The sequence below is a fragment of the Hyalella azteca genome, unplaced genomic scaffold (genome assembly GCF_000764305.2).
Source record: "Hyalella azteca isolate HAZT.00-mixed unplaced genomic scaffold, Hazt_2.0.2 contig2932, whole genome shotgun sequence".
Taxonomy (NCBI): Eukaryota; Metazoa; Arthropoda; class Malacostraca; order Amphipoda; family Hyalellidae; genus Hyalella; species Hyalella azteca.
The window spans coordinates 294,267-309,488 of NW_025933189.1; the positions used below are offsets into that span (position 1 = coordinate 294,267).

Genomic DNA, 15,222 nt, shown 5'->3' on the forward strand with positions numbered 1-15,222 from the left:
GGTCATCTTAATTGATCGTACGTTAAGTTATATACGGTCATCTTAATTGATCGTACGTTAAGTTATATTGGGTCGTCTTAATTGATCGTACGTTAAGTTATGTACGGTCATCTTAATTGATCGTACGTTAAGTTATGTACGGTCATCTTAATTGATCGTACATACCTTAAGTTATATACGTTCATCATGATTGATCGTATGTAAAGTGGGGTGAAATTTTTCACGACCTGCCAAATACCGTAACATTGACTGGTCATTTTTACTTCATTTCAGACTGACATGTTAATTAGCTGTATCAGTAACCATGTTCATATATTGACATTCTTTACTTAGGAACCACTCTTTCTATACCAGCCCTACTTTCTATACCGGCCTTAATTCCTACTTGACAAATTAATCCATTTCTATGTGTCAGTATTAATTGCCACAGCTGGCCCAGCGATGACGCAATGGTAACTCATTAATTTCTCATTATTAACTCCTTAACTTCTCATTATCAACTCATTAACATTAAGTTCTCACCGGCGCTGACAGTACCAACAGATATAAGACTAACTCCTTAACTTCTCATTATTAACTCATTAACATTAAGTACTTACCGGCGCTGACAGTACCAACAGATATAAGACTAACTCCTTAACTTCTCATTATCAACTCATTAACATTAAGTACTTACCGGCGCTGACAGTACCAACAGATATAAGACTAACTCCTTAACTTCTCATTATTAACTCATTAACATTAAGTTCTCACCGGCGCTGACAGAAGCGACAGATACAAGACTCATTAACTGCTCACTATCAACTCATTAACTTCTCACTATCAACTCATTAACATCATGTTCTGACCGGCGCTGGCAGTAGCTGCACGGGCAGAAGGCCCATAGCCCGGCATGCGTGCCCCAGACGTGGCAGCAGAAGAGCAGGTAGAAGAGCACCAGCAGCGCCAGCAGTCCGAACGCCACCCCCGTCAGGATTATCTCCTGGGCGTTCAGCGCCTCAGCGGTGTCAGCGGCGCGTGATGTGTTCAGCGTCTTCAGCGGGTACACTGGGTAGTACACTGAGCAGAGAGGGGGGTAGTTAGTGGGTAGTACAGAGAGAGGGTGTAGTTAGTGGGTAGTACACTGTGCAGAGAGAGGAGGTAGTTAGTGGGTAGTACACTGAGCAGAGAGGGGGTAGTTAGTGGGTAGTACACTGAGCAGAGAGGGTGTAGGTAGTGGGTATATAGTACACTGAGAGGGGTGGGTGTAATTAGTGGGTAGTACACTGAGAGGGGTGGGTGTAATTAGTGGGTAGTACACTGAGAGGGGTGGATGTAATGATTGGGTAGTACACTGATGGGAACGGGACTGTTTTACTCTTTAGGGAAATACTGATGGCAGTTGAGTTCCTCGATTCCAATGCAGACTACAATTACTGAATAATAGAACATTTTCCATAAATGACAACTTATCGTATTGTTAGTGAAGACAGCCAGTGTCGCGAATATGTCAGACATTCATCATAAATGTTCAAGGCAGAAATGTCACTATACAGTGGGGGGAAATAAATATTCGTACACTTGAAAAATCGTATTTTAATGTATGTAAGTACACAAACTGAACAGGAGAAGTGATTTATATATAAATCACTTTTCCTGTTAAGTTTGTGTACTTACATACATTAAAATACGATTTTTCAAGTGTACGAATATTTATTTCCCCCCACTGTATGGCTTGCGTTCGCCGCAGTATTCGTACGTCACGATTACATCACACGTTCGTCACCAACGAATTCCAAGCACGAACATTTCACAAGTTATGGATTTGGTTCAACGCAGGTTCAAAAGCTTAATATAACTACTAGAAGCGTGAGATGTCACTTCGCGGGCAATTTTTGACGAACTTTACTGTCAAATAAAATCTCAGATTTTTAAATTGCATTGTAATCCCGGGCCGAAGCACGTGAATCTGACTTTTGCTAGTCACGAAGAATTTTCCTATATATGTTTACTCATGACACTTCCTCAATTAGGCGTTTAGTAAGCAATGAAACTTTGATAATTGCCAAACGATGTTTGTTTCTCACCAGAGTGCGACATTCTAGAAGCCAATATCCAATTAGTTCACTCAACGTATCCTAGCTTAGCTGCTCCCTATACAAACAGTAGAAACAACTCACTGACTAATCAAAGTCTTTCGGCTTCTAGCGTGGAAAACACTTTCAAGAAACTCGGAAATTAAGGCACGTGATAAAATTTGAATTTATAAAATTAATTTTCACAAAATATTTTTACTTTGACGCCGTATAAATGAAGTCTGTAATTGTTGCAGCAATAATCATTAAAAAAAGTATTGTTGTCTGCATACTCGCAGGGTGTCCTGAGAAAACCGGCATGGCCGGATGGGAAAAAACTCATGGCTGCATGGGCCACTGAACGACTACATGGTGTTAACCATTTTTTAAATTATATAAAATGCTTACTTCTATGGTGATTAAAAATTGAATACTTGAAGCCTCATTCGATAGTAATTTTGTAAAATGCTTAAACCCTGATAGATACTTTAAACTTCAACATTATTATTTGATCCAACGAATTTGTAGGTTTTCTCTAGGTTCATCAGATGAATCATCTATAGGTTTTCAAAAGTACCCGTTGTAAATAAAGAAGAAATATATAAAAGATTGTATAAGTTACTGTAATGTCCCTCTGTGAAGATGAATAATTTTGCATTTCAGAGAGAGAGAGTATGCGAGAAATATTAGGTTACTTGCGCCTGTACATTACTTAGAAGGTTACTTGCGCCGGTACATTACTTAGAAGGTTACTTGCGCCGGTACATTACTTAGAAGGTTACTTGCGCACGCACATTACTTAGAAGGCAACGGTGAGCATGCAGTCTAGTGCGCTACATGTAGCGGCAGCTACCAGCGGCCGCTGCATTTTCAGTAGCGGTAGCGGCGCTACATTTAAAGCAATGTAGCGGTAGCGGTAGCGGCGCTATATTTTAAAGCAATGTAGCGGTAGCGGTAGCGCCCACTACATATTTAAGTAGTGATACGAGTTTTTGCCGCTACAGCGCTACCGCTACATTTATAGATAAAGCCTTTAGATTTTACTTAATAGTATTAAATATTATTTAAAAACCAGCATGATACATACTATAACATACATAAAATAAATTACAGAATAAAACTGTACGAAAGATTTCGGTGTAATGTTGTCAACCTTAGCCTGTTACTAGTGTCAACATGTTAGTTGTTACTTGTTAAGTTGTTACCAGTTACCACTTACAGGTATTTTTTCATGTTTCAGTTTGCTTACAGTTATTTTTACACAGTTATTTCTATGTTTCACCTTCCCTACATATGGATGTCTACTTCAATCTACCAATCTCAAAAATAATCCACATATATATACAAATAAAAGACTGATTTTTTATATGTATATGTGGATAATTTTTGAGATTGGTAGATTAAAGTAGACATCCATGTAGGGAAGGTAAAACATGAAAATAACTGTAACTTTTATTTACTGTATCTAACCCGTACTTGTTCGGTTAGGTTAATTGCAATAAAGTTGCATTGATATGTTTTGAAAATATTTTATTATCATTAAATGTTTATGAGTAAATCCCAATAGCAGAACAATAAATATTTAGAGATTTCCAATAATTTTGTCCATTGTATTTGTCTAATGTAGCGGCGCTACATTCTACTGTAGCGGTAGCGGTAGCGCTCGATACAATCTAGTGGGTGTAGCGGTAGCGGTAGCGCCCGCTACATTAAGAGCATGTAGCGGAGCGGTAGCGGCCGCTACATTTCAAAGTAGCGCTGCCCAGCTCTGTTAGAAGGTTACTGGCGCCGGTACATTACTTAGAAGGTTACTAACTCCTAAAGAAGGTTACTCGCGCCGGTACACTACAGAGAAGGTTACTAACTACTAAAGAAGGTTACTCGCGCCGGTACACTACAGAGAAGGTTACTAACTACTAAAGAAGGTTACTCGCGCCGGTGCATAATTCGTGAACGCGTCCGGGCGAGGTGATTGCGTGCGGTGGTGCGGTTCACCTGCCCACTCTTGGTAGTGTTTAGCCTGCCGTCGTGAGGTGAGGTTATGCGTGTTTGTCTCCCGTAAAACAATCAAGCTTCCTATATTATTGTGGCCAGTTGAGGCCTGCATGAAGAAGTATTGAACTACAAGTGAACTTCGATAACTTATACTATTAATTTATTTCCTTCGTTAAGGTATAATAGAAATTATAAGGACGTCTGTCGGGGCAGGTGAGACAAATTTCGTTAACCTCTCGTGTAAATTTTCTGTTAACCGCAAAACCACATTTTCTGCGAGATTTTAGGTGCTGTTTATAAATTGTTGGTGGGATTTTATTATTTTTTTTACATTTTGATTTAGAAAAACATATTAAGTGTGAATTTTTTAGCAATCAACAGAAACTTTTCTTACACGCCCATACCTGTAAACGTGCAAGTTTGTGTTTCTAATCATTACTGTGTTGTTCAGTATAGTTATAAATTGGTTCAACAAAGTAAGAAAATCTTGGTCATTATATCTTAGCCATAAATGCAAACATTTGTCTCTTTGCTTGCACAAATTTGAACAAACTCCAGAATTTTATTTTCTGAACTCAATGAATGAAGTGCTGGGTGTTGTTGCGTACGCTGCAGAGCCACGCTGGAAAATGCCCACGTAAAATAAAGAAAACAAAAATGCCCACGTAAAATAAAGAAAACAAAAATGCCCACGTAAAAAAAAGAAAACAAAAATGCCCACGTAAAATAAAGAAAACAAAAGTGCCCACCTAAAATAAAGAAAACAAAAATCGACTTCTGCAGTTAAAGAGTCTGCTTATTAGGCGCATATCTTCGCCTGCTATTTTTTTCCGTTAAGTATATTTATTGCGCGCATTTCTTCATGTCGTATTAATGGGCGTGAAGAATAATTTTTCCTTAGGTTTGTTCCATGAAGTATTTCTAAAGAGACGTTATTCCTCAGGCATAGTGGCAACAGCTGAATTTTTCAGCACAAATAACGCTACTCATTTGTCTTTTGTCTTGGACTTGGCTTCGTAATTTGTAGATGTAGCGAGGGTGGATAAATTTAACCATAATATTGGATAAGGCATGGCTTCCATGTGAAACTAGTGAAGACGTCGTCAAAATCCGGAATTGGATATGAAAATCTCATTTGAACCCAAGAAAATGTCATTTGAATCAAAGAAAATTCAACCTGGATTTGCTTTGTTCGTAGACTGTTACGCCGTTGTAGATCTGCTGAAAATCATAAGTCGTATTATCGTGATAACATGTATATATATAGTCATCTTAGAACTCATAATCTTCGTCGAGCTTATGATAATCGCTTAACTTATTATTGTTATGTAACTTATGATCATCACATAACTGACTTTTTGTTAATTGTTCTCACACAGCCTGCAACAAGCGTGTTCTCACTCAGCGTGCAGTGAGTGTCGTCACGCTAGCGTGTTCTCACTTAGCATGCCGTGAGTGTTGTCACGCTAGCGTGTTCTCACTTAGCATGCCGTGAGTGTCGTCACGCTAGCGTGTTCTCACTCAGCGTGCAGTGAGTGTCGTCACGCTAGCGTGTTCTCACTCAGCAGAGCGTAATGAGGTAGCGAGTTAGGCAAACTGTATAGAGTGAAAGCTAATTGAACTGCTTCCGCCACATGCCTCTTGCTCCTGGCAGTTAGTGGTTGTTCTGGGGCGAATAATCTTATTGTATGTTATTGGGAGATATTCATCAAATTCTTCTTCATATCCAAACCTGTCGCTTGTATTTCATGGCGAATTACTAAGGCGATGTTGTTCAGTTTCCATCTATATTTTACTGGCGATAATATTCAAATATATACATGCAGACGGCAGTCTAGGAATATATATCAAGTTCTGGATGGTCATTTAATTGTTCGCTGTTGAAATTATTAAGCGTGGTATCAGCGGCCACCGAAAAGTTGCCGGTCGGCAGTTAATGGTGGCCAATAAGTACCTGTCCATTACCGCTCTTCAGTATTTTCTTTCTCGACATTTTAATGGACTGTGTGATCGGGAATCGATGCTGCACGTGTATGCGTGTATGAATTAGCGTAAAAGAAAAGATCAACGTTGAAGGGTTCACGTGTCCAGGTGATTACCTGCCGTGTGTATCGATCCACGTGGGAAGCAAACATGTGATAAACAATTGAGTTTCGACTTCGTCCAAGTGCCTGTACATTTTAAGAAGAAAGTTATTGGCTTCTGAAGTCAAATTAAAGTTATATTGTATTATTCTACGATGTTTAGCTAACAATTTATGTAATACCGTAAGCATAAAATTATAACCTGCCGTGCGTAAATCGATCCCCGTGGGAAGCAAACATGTGATAAATAATTGAGCTTCGCCCTCGTCAAGTGTCTATATAATTCAAGAAGAAACTTATTGGCTTCTGAAGTTAAATTGAAGTTCCTTCTATCATGCGATGTTTATAGCCTCCTATTTGGGTAATACCGTAAGCATAAAATTAAAACCTACATTTGACTGCAAATATTTTATGTAGACCGCTCGAATTACCATTTATTTTAAAATAATGTAGAACTTGACTGAAATATAGTGCATAAATTTATCGAATATTCATTGAAATAATAATGAATATTCTATATCTGATGTATTATTATCAATACAATATTCCTCTATATTGAATAAGTTGCGTGACATGCTGTGACAATGAGACGCGAACGATCTAATTATTCAATAGGATAATTTTTATTTTGATTATTTTATACTCATTTTGGAAATGATCACAAATTATTACCTAGAAGGAGCTTCACTCACGTATCGAGCGCACGACCAGCACTAAATATAAGGAGTGGAGTTTGTCGGCGCTACGTGCAAACAACGTTTATAAGTTGACACGAGCACGTGCATCGCGTGTACGCAGTTGTATCACGTGTACGCAGTTGTATCGCGTGTACGCAGTTGTATCGCGTGTACGCAGTTGTATCACGTGTACGCAGTTGTATCACGTGTACGCACTTGCATCGCGCGTACGCACTTGCATCACGTGTACGCAGTGTTGGATCACGTGTACGCAGTTGTATCACGTGTACGCAGTTGTATCACGTGTACGCAGTTGTATCACGTGTACGCAGTTGCATCACGTGTACGCACTTGCATCGCGCGTACGCAGTTGTATCGCGTATACGCAGTTGTATCGAATTGGTGTGCGCTTTCTTAACAAAAAATTATAAATAAATAGATAAATAAATAAATATGAGTGTTTATTCTGAATAAAGAGAAATAACAGTCATAGAATAGCCTGTGTGAAATGGTGAAAATATCATAAGTTTAACTTGCGTTCGGTTTTCTCCGAAGAATATTTCAGCATCCTAAGGCCTTTAAATAATATTCATAAATGTGCCGTCACATTCCTCAGAATTAACGTAATGCATGTTATGTCACATCGTACAGCAACACCGGTCGTGCTATGAGTTACCAGCATGTTGCCTGGAAGCGCTGCATTATCCAACACATCCAATAACAATACGTTGAATTAAAGCCATGTTTTTATTGCATTAGTTATAAAGGATTTAATATGCCGGCGTTTGCCACAGATGTCACTCAGAGCAGCAGCAAGCCGTGCTGGTCGTGGCGGCCTGATGCCCGGAAGCGTCGAATCATCCAAAATATCAGATATAAAATTATTTTGATTTAATTAGTGTTTTTAGTGCATTTTCTCATCTATGGAAAAAAGGAGCTATTATGCTCGTCATGTCCGTCCGTGACTTCACTTCACGGACGGACGACAAAATGCGCTCTCTGTCACTCACGGAAGTGAGTACTTATCTAATTTTTTTTACATTCGTTAATGGGTCAAATATGCCGGCGTTTTCCTCAGAACGTGTGCATGGGATGTCACTCCGAACAGCAACATGCACCGTGCTGGTCGTGTTCAGCCTGATGCCTGGAAGCGTTGAATCATCCAAAATACCAGATATAAAATTATTTGAATTCAAAATGATTTTTTGCATTCGTTACTGTGTCAAATATGCCGGCGTTTTTCGCAGAACCTGTGCATGGGATGTCACTCCTAGCAGCAACATGCACCGTGCTGGTCGTGTTCAGCCTGATGGTCTGCACAGCCCAGCAGCACTTCAGACACCAAGTGCAGCTCGACAAGTACGGCAACTTTGTTATGAAATGGAACCCTGACAAAGACCACGTCGAAATACAAGTCGAGGTAGGTCCATAAATTACATGGATCTTATTTATTCGAAACTTTCCTGTTTACAGATTGCGATAGTTTGCATGACATAGATGATTTAAGTGCATGGTTATCGATTGATAATTACTCATATTCTCAATTATTATCATTATTTATAGAAAACATAAAATTTTAAGAGATAAGTAAGATCTGCATTGTTTCCATCGTATCTCGATATTTGACGTTTCATTAAGCCCATTGATCTGTGAATGTTAAAGTCATGAAAAATGTAATTAAATGCCATTATCACCTGGAATTGTGTTCAGAACAAATGCACATTATAGGTGCGGACGCAAGGCTACGTGGGGATCGGGTTCTCCCCCAGCGGAGGGATGAGGGGAGCTGATATCATCCTCGGCTGGGTAGACGATGATGGTCAACCTTACTTGTCGGTGAGACGCTCAATAATTAATTCTTATTGTTATTCTACTATGAATTCGTCATGAATTCGCGAGTCAGTAAAAATTTGTAGTTGCTTGTTTTATGAGACATATGGCTTATGTTTTAAGTTACAACATTTTTAACAAGAATTTTAACAACCTTACTTGTCGGTGAGACGCTCAATAATTAATTCTTATTGTTATTCTACTCTGAATTCGTGAGTCAGTTAAAATTTGTAGTTACTCATTTATTAGATATATAATTATGTTTTAAATTACGTACAATATTTTTAATTTGCCTCGGGTTTTCATTCCCAAATGCACCGTATCTGACAGACCATTAAATTATATAGCAATGGTTAACATGGATTTTCCATACATTTGTCAGCGTATCCTGACCTCTTCAGTGTCGTTCATTGTTATCAACATACAAGCTACCGCATTACCTCAAAAACTCTCATCCCATTTTAAGTGATGTTATGAAGCTCCGTTAATTTCATCCCATGTTACAGCTCGTTATTCAGTCGTGACTATTGACGAATGTTATTTACTTCAGAACTAAATTCCCATCTGGATATTAGTATTTTATTTTCGATGATATTTAGTTAAGTTAATAATAACAATTTTCCGGTACTATCAATTCTTACTAATATTATCTAATTCCTATTCAATTCTTGCTAATAATACTAATATATTAATAATATTTACATTGTTTGATATTAAACTCATGTGGTCGTAGTTAGTGCCGGTCAAAATTTAATATCAACAAATACAACATAATATATTTCCTCCGTGCAACTACTAGCATTTACTACTTATTTTAGATTATTCATATACACATATTATATTCTACATGCATATATATATTATATTCTACTTATCCTCAGACCATCATCCAAGTAACCACAAGAATGAACACCAAACTGGTGGTTATGGTGGTTATTAATTAATTTTAACTTGCAATACTTGGCGGTAGCTGCGACACGCGTGTCAAGTAGCGCCTGGTTGCGTGTCAACCTTGTGCTGGAGCGAGAACTGCTGCCGGTGATAATTTCGTTATACGAATAGTGCAACCATGCGAGACGTGTGCGGGGGTGTACATTATCACTGGTGTACACACCATCACTTGACTGGTGTACACCATCACTTGACTGGTGTACACCATCACTTGACTGGTGTACACACCATCACTTGACTGGTGTACACCATCACTTGACTGGTGTACACACCATCACTTGACTGGTGCACACCATCACTTGACTGGTGTACACACCATCACTTGACTGGTGTACATACCATCACTTGACTGGTGTACACCATAACACCATCACTTGACTGGTGTACACCATCACTTGACTGGTGTACAGTGAACGCAGCACCTGGATGTACGCTCAAATATCCTCGGTATTAATCATTTCCTCTGTTTATATGTATTAGCTCTTCATTTAGTAAATAATTCAGATACTCTCACCATTATTTGTTGTAACCTCCTCCGACTCCACACTCCAAAGATTAATTAATTAATAAATTAATTAATTAATAATTTCTATTTCTATCTCTTTCACAAATTTCTGACCTAAGAAATGAAGCAATTACTATGGGACAACAGTACATGCTTTTGCACCTACGTTCCCCGTATTTCTTGCATCCTGTATAATATCGCCATCTTGATTTCTCCTTAGATTTTCGTCTTCGGTTGGTGCCTGCAATTTACAAAGCGGAAGAGCGTTGCATGTGTTCAGTGTTCGTGATAGCATATAGGATATACACTCTCAAAGACCTTCAACTGCACTTTAATACGTGACTAACGAGCCTCTGTCTTGCACCTGCGATCAGATTCCTGAAGGCCAAGACCATTTATGCAGTGGAGCGTTTTCTGTCTCTATCAAATTATTGCGATAATAATACATTGTTGCTTAATGTTATTGCCGACTTTTTCGTTGGCGTCACTCGCCCTTGTTACAGCTGAGGAAAAAGTGGAATTTCGGAGCCGTTTTTCAACTGGGTTAACCGTTTCCTTCACGAAATTTGCACCATTTTAATTCAAATACGGATTATAGAAATCTTAAATATTCTAAATTAGGCAGATGTGAATACAGCGTAAAACGCTAGCTTATCAGAGGCTTCATATAGTGGCCCTCAGCAACGCCTGAGAGCGCTAATGCGCTAACGCCCTTAAATCAGACAGGCGCGTTGTCGCGCGTCAAGCCGCGGACGCGCGCATGCGCTTTTCATTGACGCAGGACTCGGCTTTTCGTTTTGTTCGGTTAATTTCCTTCGTAAATAAATAAACTGCTAACTAACCGACGCACATGTATTTAATTATATTGAAGCATCGGCAATTTAGGGAAAATCTAACAAATTCTATCATAATAATAAAAGTTGAATAAATTAAAAGTTTTGTTAAGGTAATAATAATATGAAAATGGAAATTATTTTGTTAAGGATCGTCACGGGACCGGCGACAAAACGCCCGTCGTGGACGCGTCGCAGGACGTGACGCTCATGAGCGGCCGCCGCAACGCCACCCATACGACGCTGCGCTTCAGCCGCCCCTGGGTGACCTGCGACGACCTGCACGACCTGCCCATTACCGTGAGTGTCGTGACCTGCACGACCTGCCCATTACCGTGAGTGTCGTGACCTGCACGACCTGCCCATTACCGTGAGTGTCGTGACCTGCCCATTACCGTGAGCATCGTGACCTGCCCATTACCGTGAGTGTCGTGACCTGCCCATTACCGTGAGTGTCGTGACCTGCCCATTACCGTGAGTGTCGTGACCTGCCCATTACCGTGAGTATTGTGACCTGCCCATTCGTGCTTTTTCATTTCACACATAATGAGTTGGTTTGTATTCAAATACCGGTAACTCAATAATATCAGTCTAGCAGTTATTACGTTGAGGTGTAATTAATTGTTTTCAAATTAAATATAACGATCGCATTACGAATTTTTACGTTAATGTTTACTTTTATTTCTAATTTAAACATTGAGATTGGACTATAAATCTTCAAGTAAATAAGTCCACGATCGCATTACAAATTTTCACGTTAATGTTTACGTTTATTTCTAATTTAAACATTAATATTGGACTATAAATTTGTAAGTAAATAAGTTGGTTGCAGTCGTCAACGATGCGCGTGATCTGGGCGTACGATGACGCTGCATCGCCAGGCCGTCGGGACGACGTCGCGCGTTTGCCTTACCACGACCACCGCGGCGTCGCCAGCCTCTACGTCGCCGGCGACGAGCGCGTCAACCTGCACGACGACGACCACGTGCGAACGTGGGATGTTCTGGCACCCAACGTGAGTCTTGCCTCGTGTGAACGTGGGATGTGCTGGCGCCCAACGTGAGTCTTGCCTCGTGCGAACGTGGGATGTTCTGGCGCCCAATGTGAGTCTTGCCTCGTGCGAACGTGGGATGTGCTGGCGCCCAACGTGAGTACTTCTGTCTCGTGCGTACGTACAGTACATGTGGAGTAAGTGGTTTGAACGGTATACCTACGTGTACTTATGTGAGGTATAACTCGTATAAGTGCACTTCTGTGAGGTATAAGTGCACTTATGTGGGGTATGAGTGCACTCATGTGAGGTATATGTTCACTTATGTGAGGTATAAGTTCACTTATGCGAGGTGTAAGCACTCGTGTGAGGTATAAGTGCACTCATGTGTGGTATAAGTGCAATCATGTGAGGTATAAGTGCACTCATGTGAGGTTTATAATTGCACTCATGTGAGGTATAAGTCACTTATATGAGGTATAAATGCACTTTTGTGAGGTATACGTGCATTTATTTGAGGTATACGTGCACTTATGTGAGGTATATTTGCTTTGCATTTTGTTATTTATGTACCTGTCACCATAGCCATTTTATTATCGTTGTTGCTCTAATATCCCAGCAGTTATTGTCATCAATTACATTATTGTGGTCATTGTCATCGTAATATTGCCGTTGTTGTACCGGTCGTCTAAACTCACCCCGCATTGTGGTCATTTCCACAGCCAGTTTATTATCGTTGTTGTTCTAATATCCCAGGAGTTATTGTCATTAATTACGCTATTGTGGTCATTGGCATCGTAATTTTACCGTTGCTGTACTGGTCTGAACTCACCCCGCAGGTCTCGCTGCCCAACGACGTGGACACGCTCTACTGGTGCAAGCTCTACAAGGCGCCCAGGCTGGACCGCAAGCATCATTTTATCGGCGTCAGTTATATGGCCTATACTACATCTTGAATTAATTATTTACGAATTATTAGTGATTATTGTTTTGTTATTACTGATTGGATTACTTTTAATTATTAAATTATTATTAATTATTGAAACATTAATAATTATTGAATCATTATTGATTATTTACTTATAATTAGGTATTGAATTATTCCTATTTATTGAATTATTATTACGGTAATTATTGAATTATTATTTATTATTGAATTATTCCTAATTATTGAATTATTAATCATTATTTTTATTATTGCATTCATGAGATGGAGAAGTATTAATGGATATCACATAAAGTATTTTCATTCTGAAATTAGGAAGCAAGAACAAAATCCTTGATCTTTTCAAATTATGAATTTTTCAGAATTTAAATTTTCGTTTTACATCGAGAGTTGCGTTGAAAAATACTTGAAAAATACAAAGATACTCCCACAAATATTTATTCATATTACACAGCATAGGCATAGAAACGCAAAAGGAAGATGGTTTCTGTTGAGGTTTAATTTCCATTTTATGAATATAACAGATCCGAACATATGATATATGCGTTGCGAATCAATACGAACATCCCTGCGCTAGAGAACTGGTAAATCCAGAGCTTTATTCGTGCAGTACGAACCCTTGATTGCCGCGCACGCCACGCACTTCGTACACCACATGCTCCTGTATGAATGCCATGCGCCTGATGCCGACAGCTCGCACTACTTCGAGCAGTGGGTTGATAAGGTAATGGAATGGTATGAGGTGTTCAACAAGTGATAAGGTATTCAACATCTATATCGAGCAGTGGGTTGAGAAGGTATTTGAAAGGTATAAGATGTTCAAGAAATGATAAGATATTTGAATGGTATAAGGTGTTCAACGAATGATAAGCTACTTAAATATAAGTGATTAATTAAAATATATGGTATTCATCTATAAGATATTCAAATATAAGGTATTCAAACTATAAGGTATTCAACATCTATATCGAGTAGTGGACTGATAAGGTATCCTAATTACTTCTCTGTAGGAAGTTGGCAATAGTTCTATGATGAGGTTTGAGAGCAGTTATGCGTTGCAAAATCAATTTAAATAATTTGAATTAGTAACATTAATAAATCGTGGTATACTGAAGAAAATTTATCGTCTTTTCATGTTCTCAAAACCTTTTATTCATTTAACCAATAATGTATTCTCTTGATTGGCTTAACTGTCTCTGTCTCCAGCATATTGTTCGGGTTTTATTCTTTATTAACTGCGTCAGATTTCTAGTTGATCGTTCGCCCATTTTTTGCAACATTTTTGGATGTCTTTTTCCTAGTGCATTTCTTTATGCAAATTATTTCCAATTATTTGAATGTTTTAATTTCTAAGCATTTTCCCTCGTTGAAGAACAATAGAGAAGTGCTCAACTGGTAACATTCTTAGCGCATTTTCTCATTTATGGAAAAAATGCCCTATTGTGCTCGTCATGTCCGTCAGTCCGTCCGTCAGTCCGTCTGTCCGTGACTTCACGTTTCCGTCGACGAGAAAATGCGCTCTCTGTCACTCATTGCAGTGAGTACTGAGTTATATTTTTAACTCCCTGCCCAGTTAGGGACTCAGTGCTACGCCGCGAACATGCCCGACTCCTGGAACGGCTGCAATGTCCCGATCATAGTCTGGGCTGTGGGGGCGAAGGGCTTTTCGCTTCCCCCTGAAGCAGGTTTCCCTCTTGGGGAAGAGCATAACGGGGCAACCTACTTTATGCTGGAAATTCACTATGACAACCCACGCATGGCACAAGACGTCGTCGACTCCTCTGGCGTGAGGTTGTTTTACACGCCGCGTCTCAGGACCTACGATGCTGGAGTGGTACAGTTCGGACACAGCGTGGAGCCCTTCCATATCGTGCCTCCCCTGACCATGTGGAACACTACGGCGCATTGCCACTCTGAGTGTACTAGGCTGGTGGGTGCACTTTTATTTTACATTAGTTTAGTATAGGAACCATAATTAAAATTGTATTACTATTGAGTGACGTTTTGAACCTTTATGTTCAACAGAGGAGTTTTTGTTATTCAATTTTTACGAAAAATTGTTTAAAAAATCCGAGATAGCAATTATTGGTAATATATCATGGACTGTACTCTAAACTAAACAGAAACTGTCCACTATACTAAACATAATCTATTCTCTTAACTAAAGACAGACTATTCACTAAACTAAGCATAAACCATTCACACTAGACACAAACTATACACTAAACTAAGCATAAACCATTCAAACTAAACACAAACTGTTCACTAAACTAAGCATAAACCATTCAAACTAAACACAAACTATTGACTAAACTAAGCATAAACCATTCAAAATAAACAAAAACTATTGACTAAA

The 15,222-nt window shown here is 39.1% G+C and overlaps 1 protein-coding gene across 1 annotated transcript; it reads left to right on the forward strand.

Annotated features, from left to right (window-relative positions):
* Positions 1-4,079: 4,079 nt before the first annotated feature.
* LOC108674430 (DBH-like monooxygenase protein 1) lies at positions 4,080-14,796 on the forward strand (the record flags this gene model as incomplete). The annotated part of the gene is made up of 8 exons (XM_018162376.2): positions 4,080-4,262; positions 8,058-8,230; positions 8,539-8,646; positions 11,080-11,229; positions 11,762-11,944; positions 12,760-12,846; positions 13,477-13,590; positions 14,440-14,796. Coding segments are annotated over exons 2-8 (1,158 nt in total), but the record flags the coding sequence as incomplete, so codon positions are not given.
* Positions 14,797-15,222: the final 426 nt, after the last annotated feature.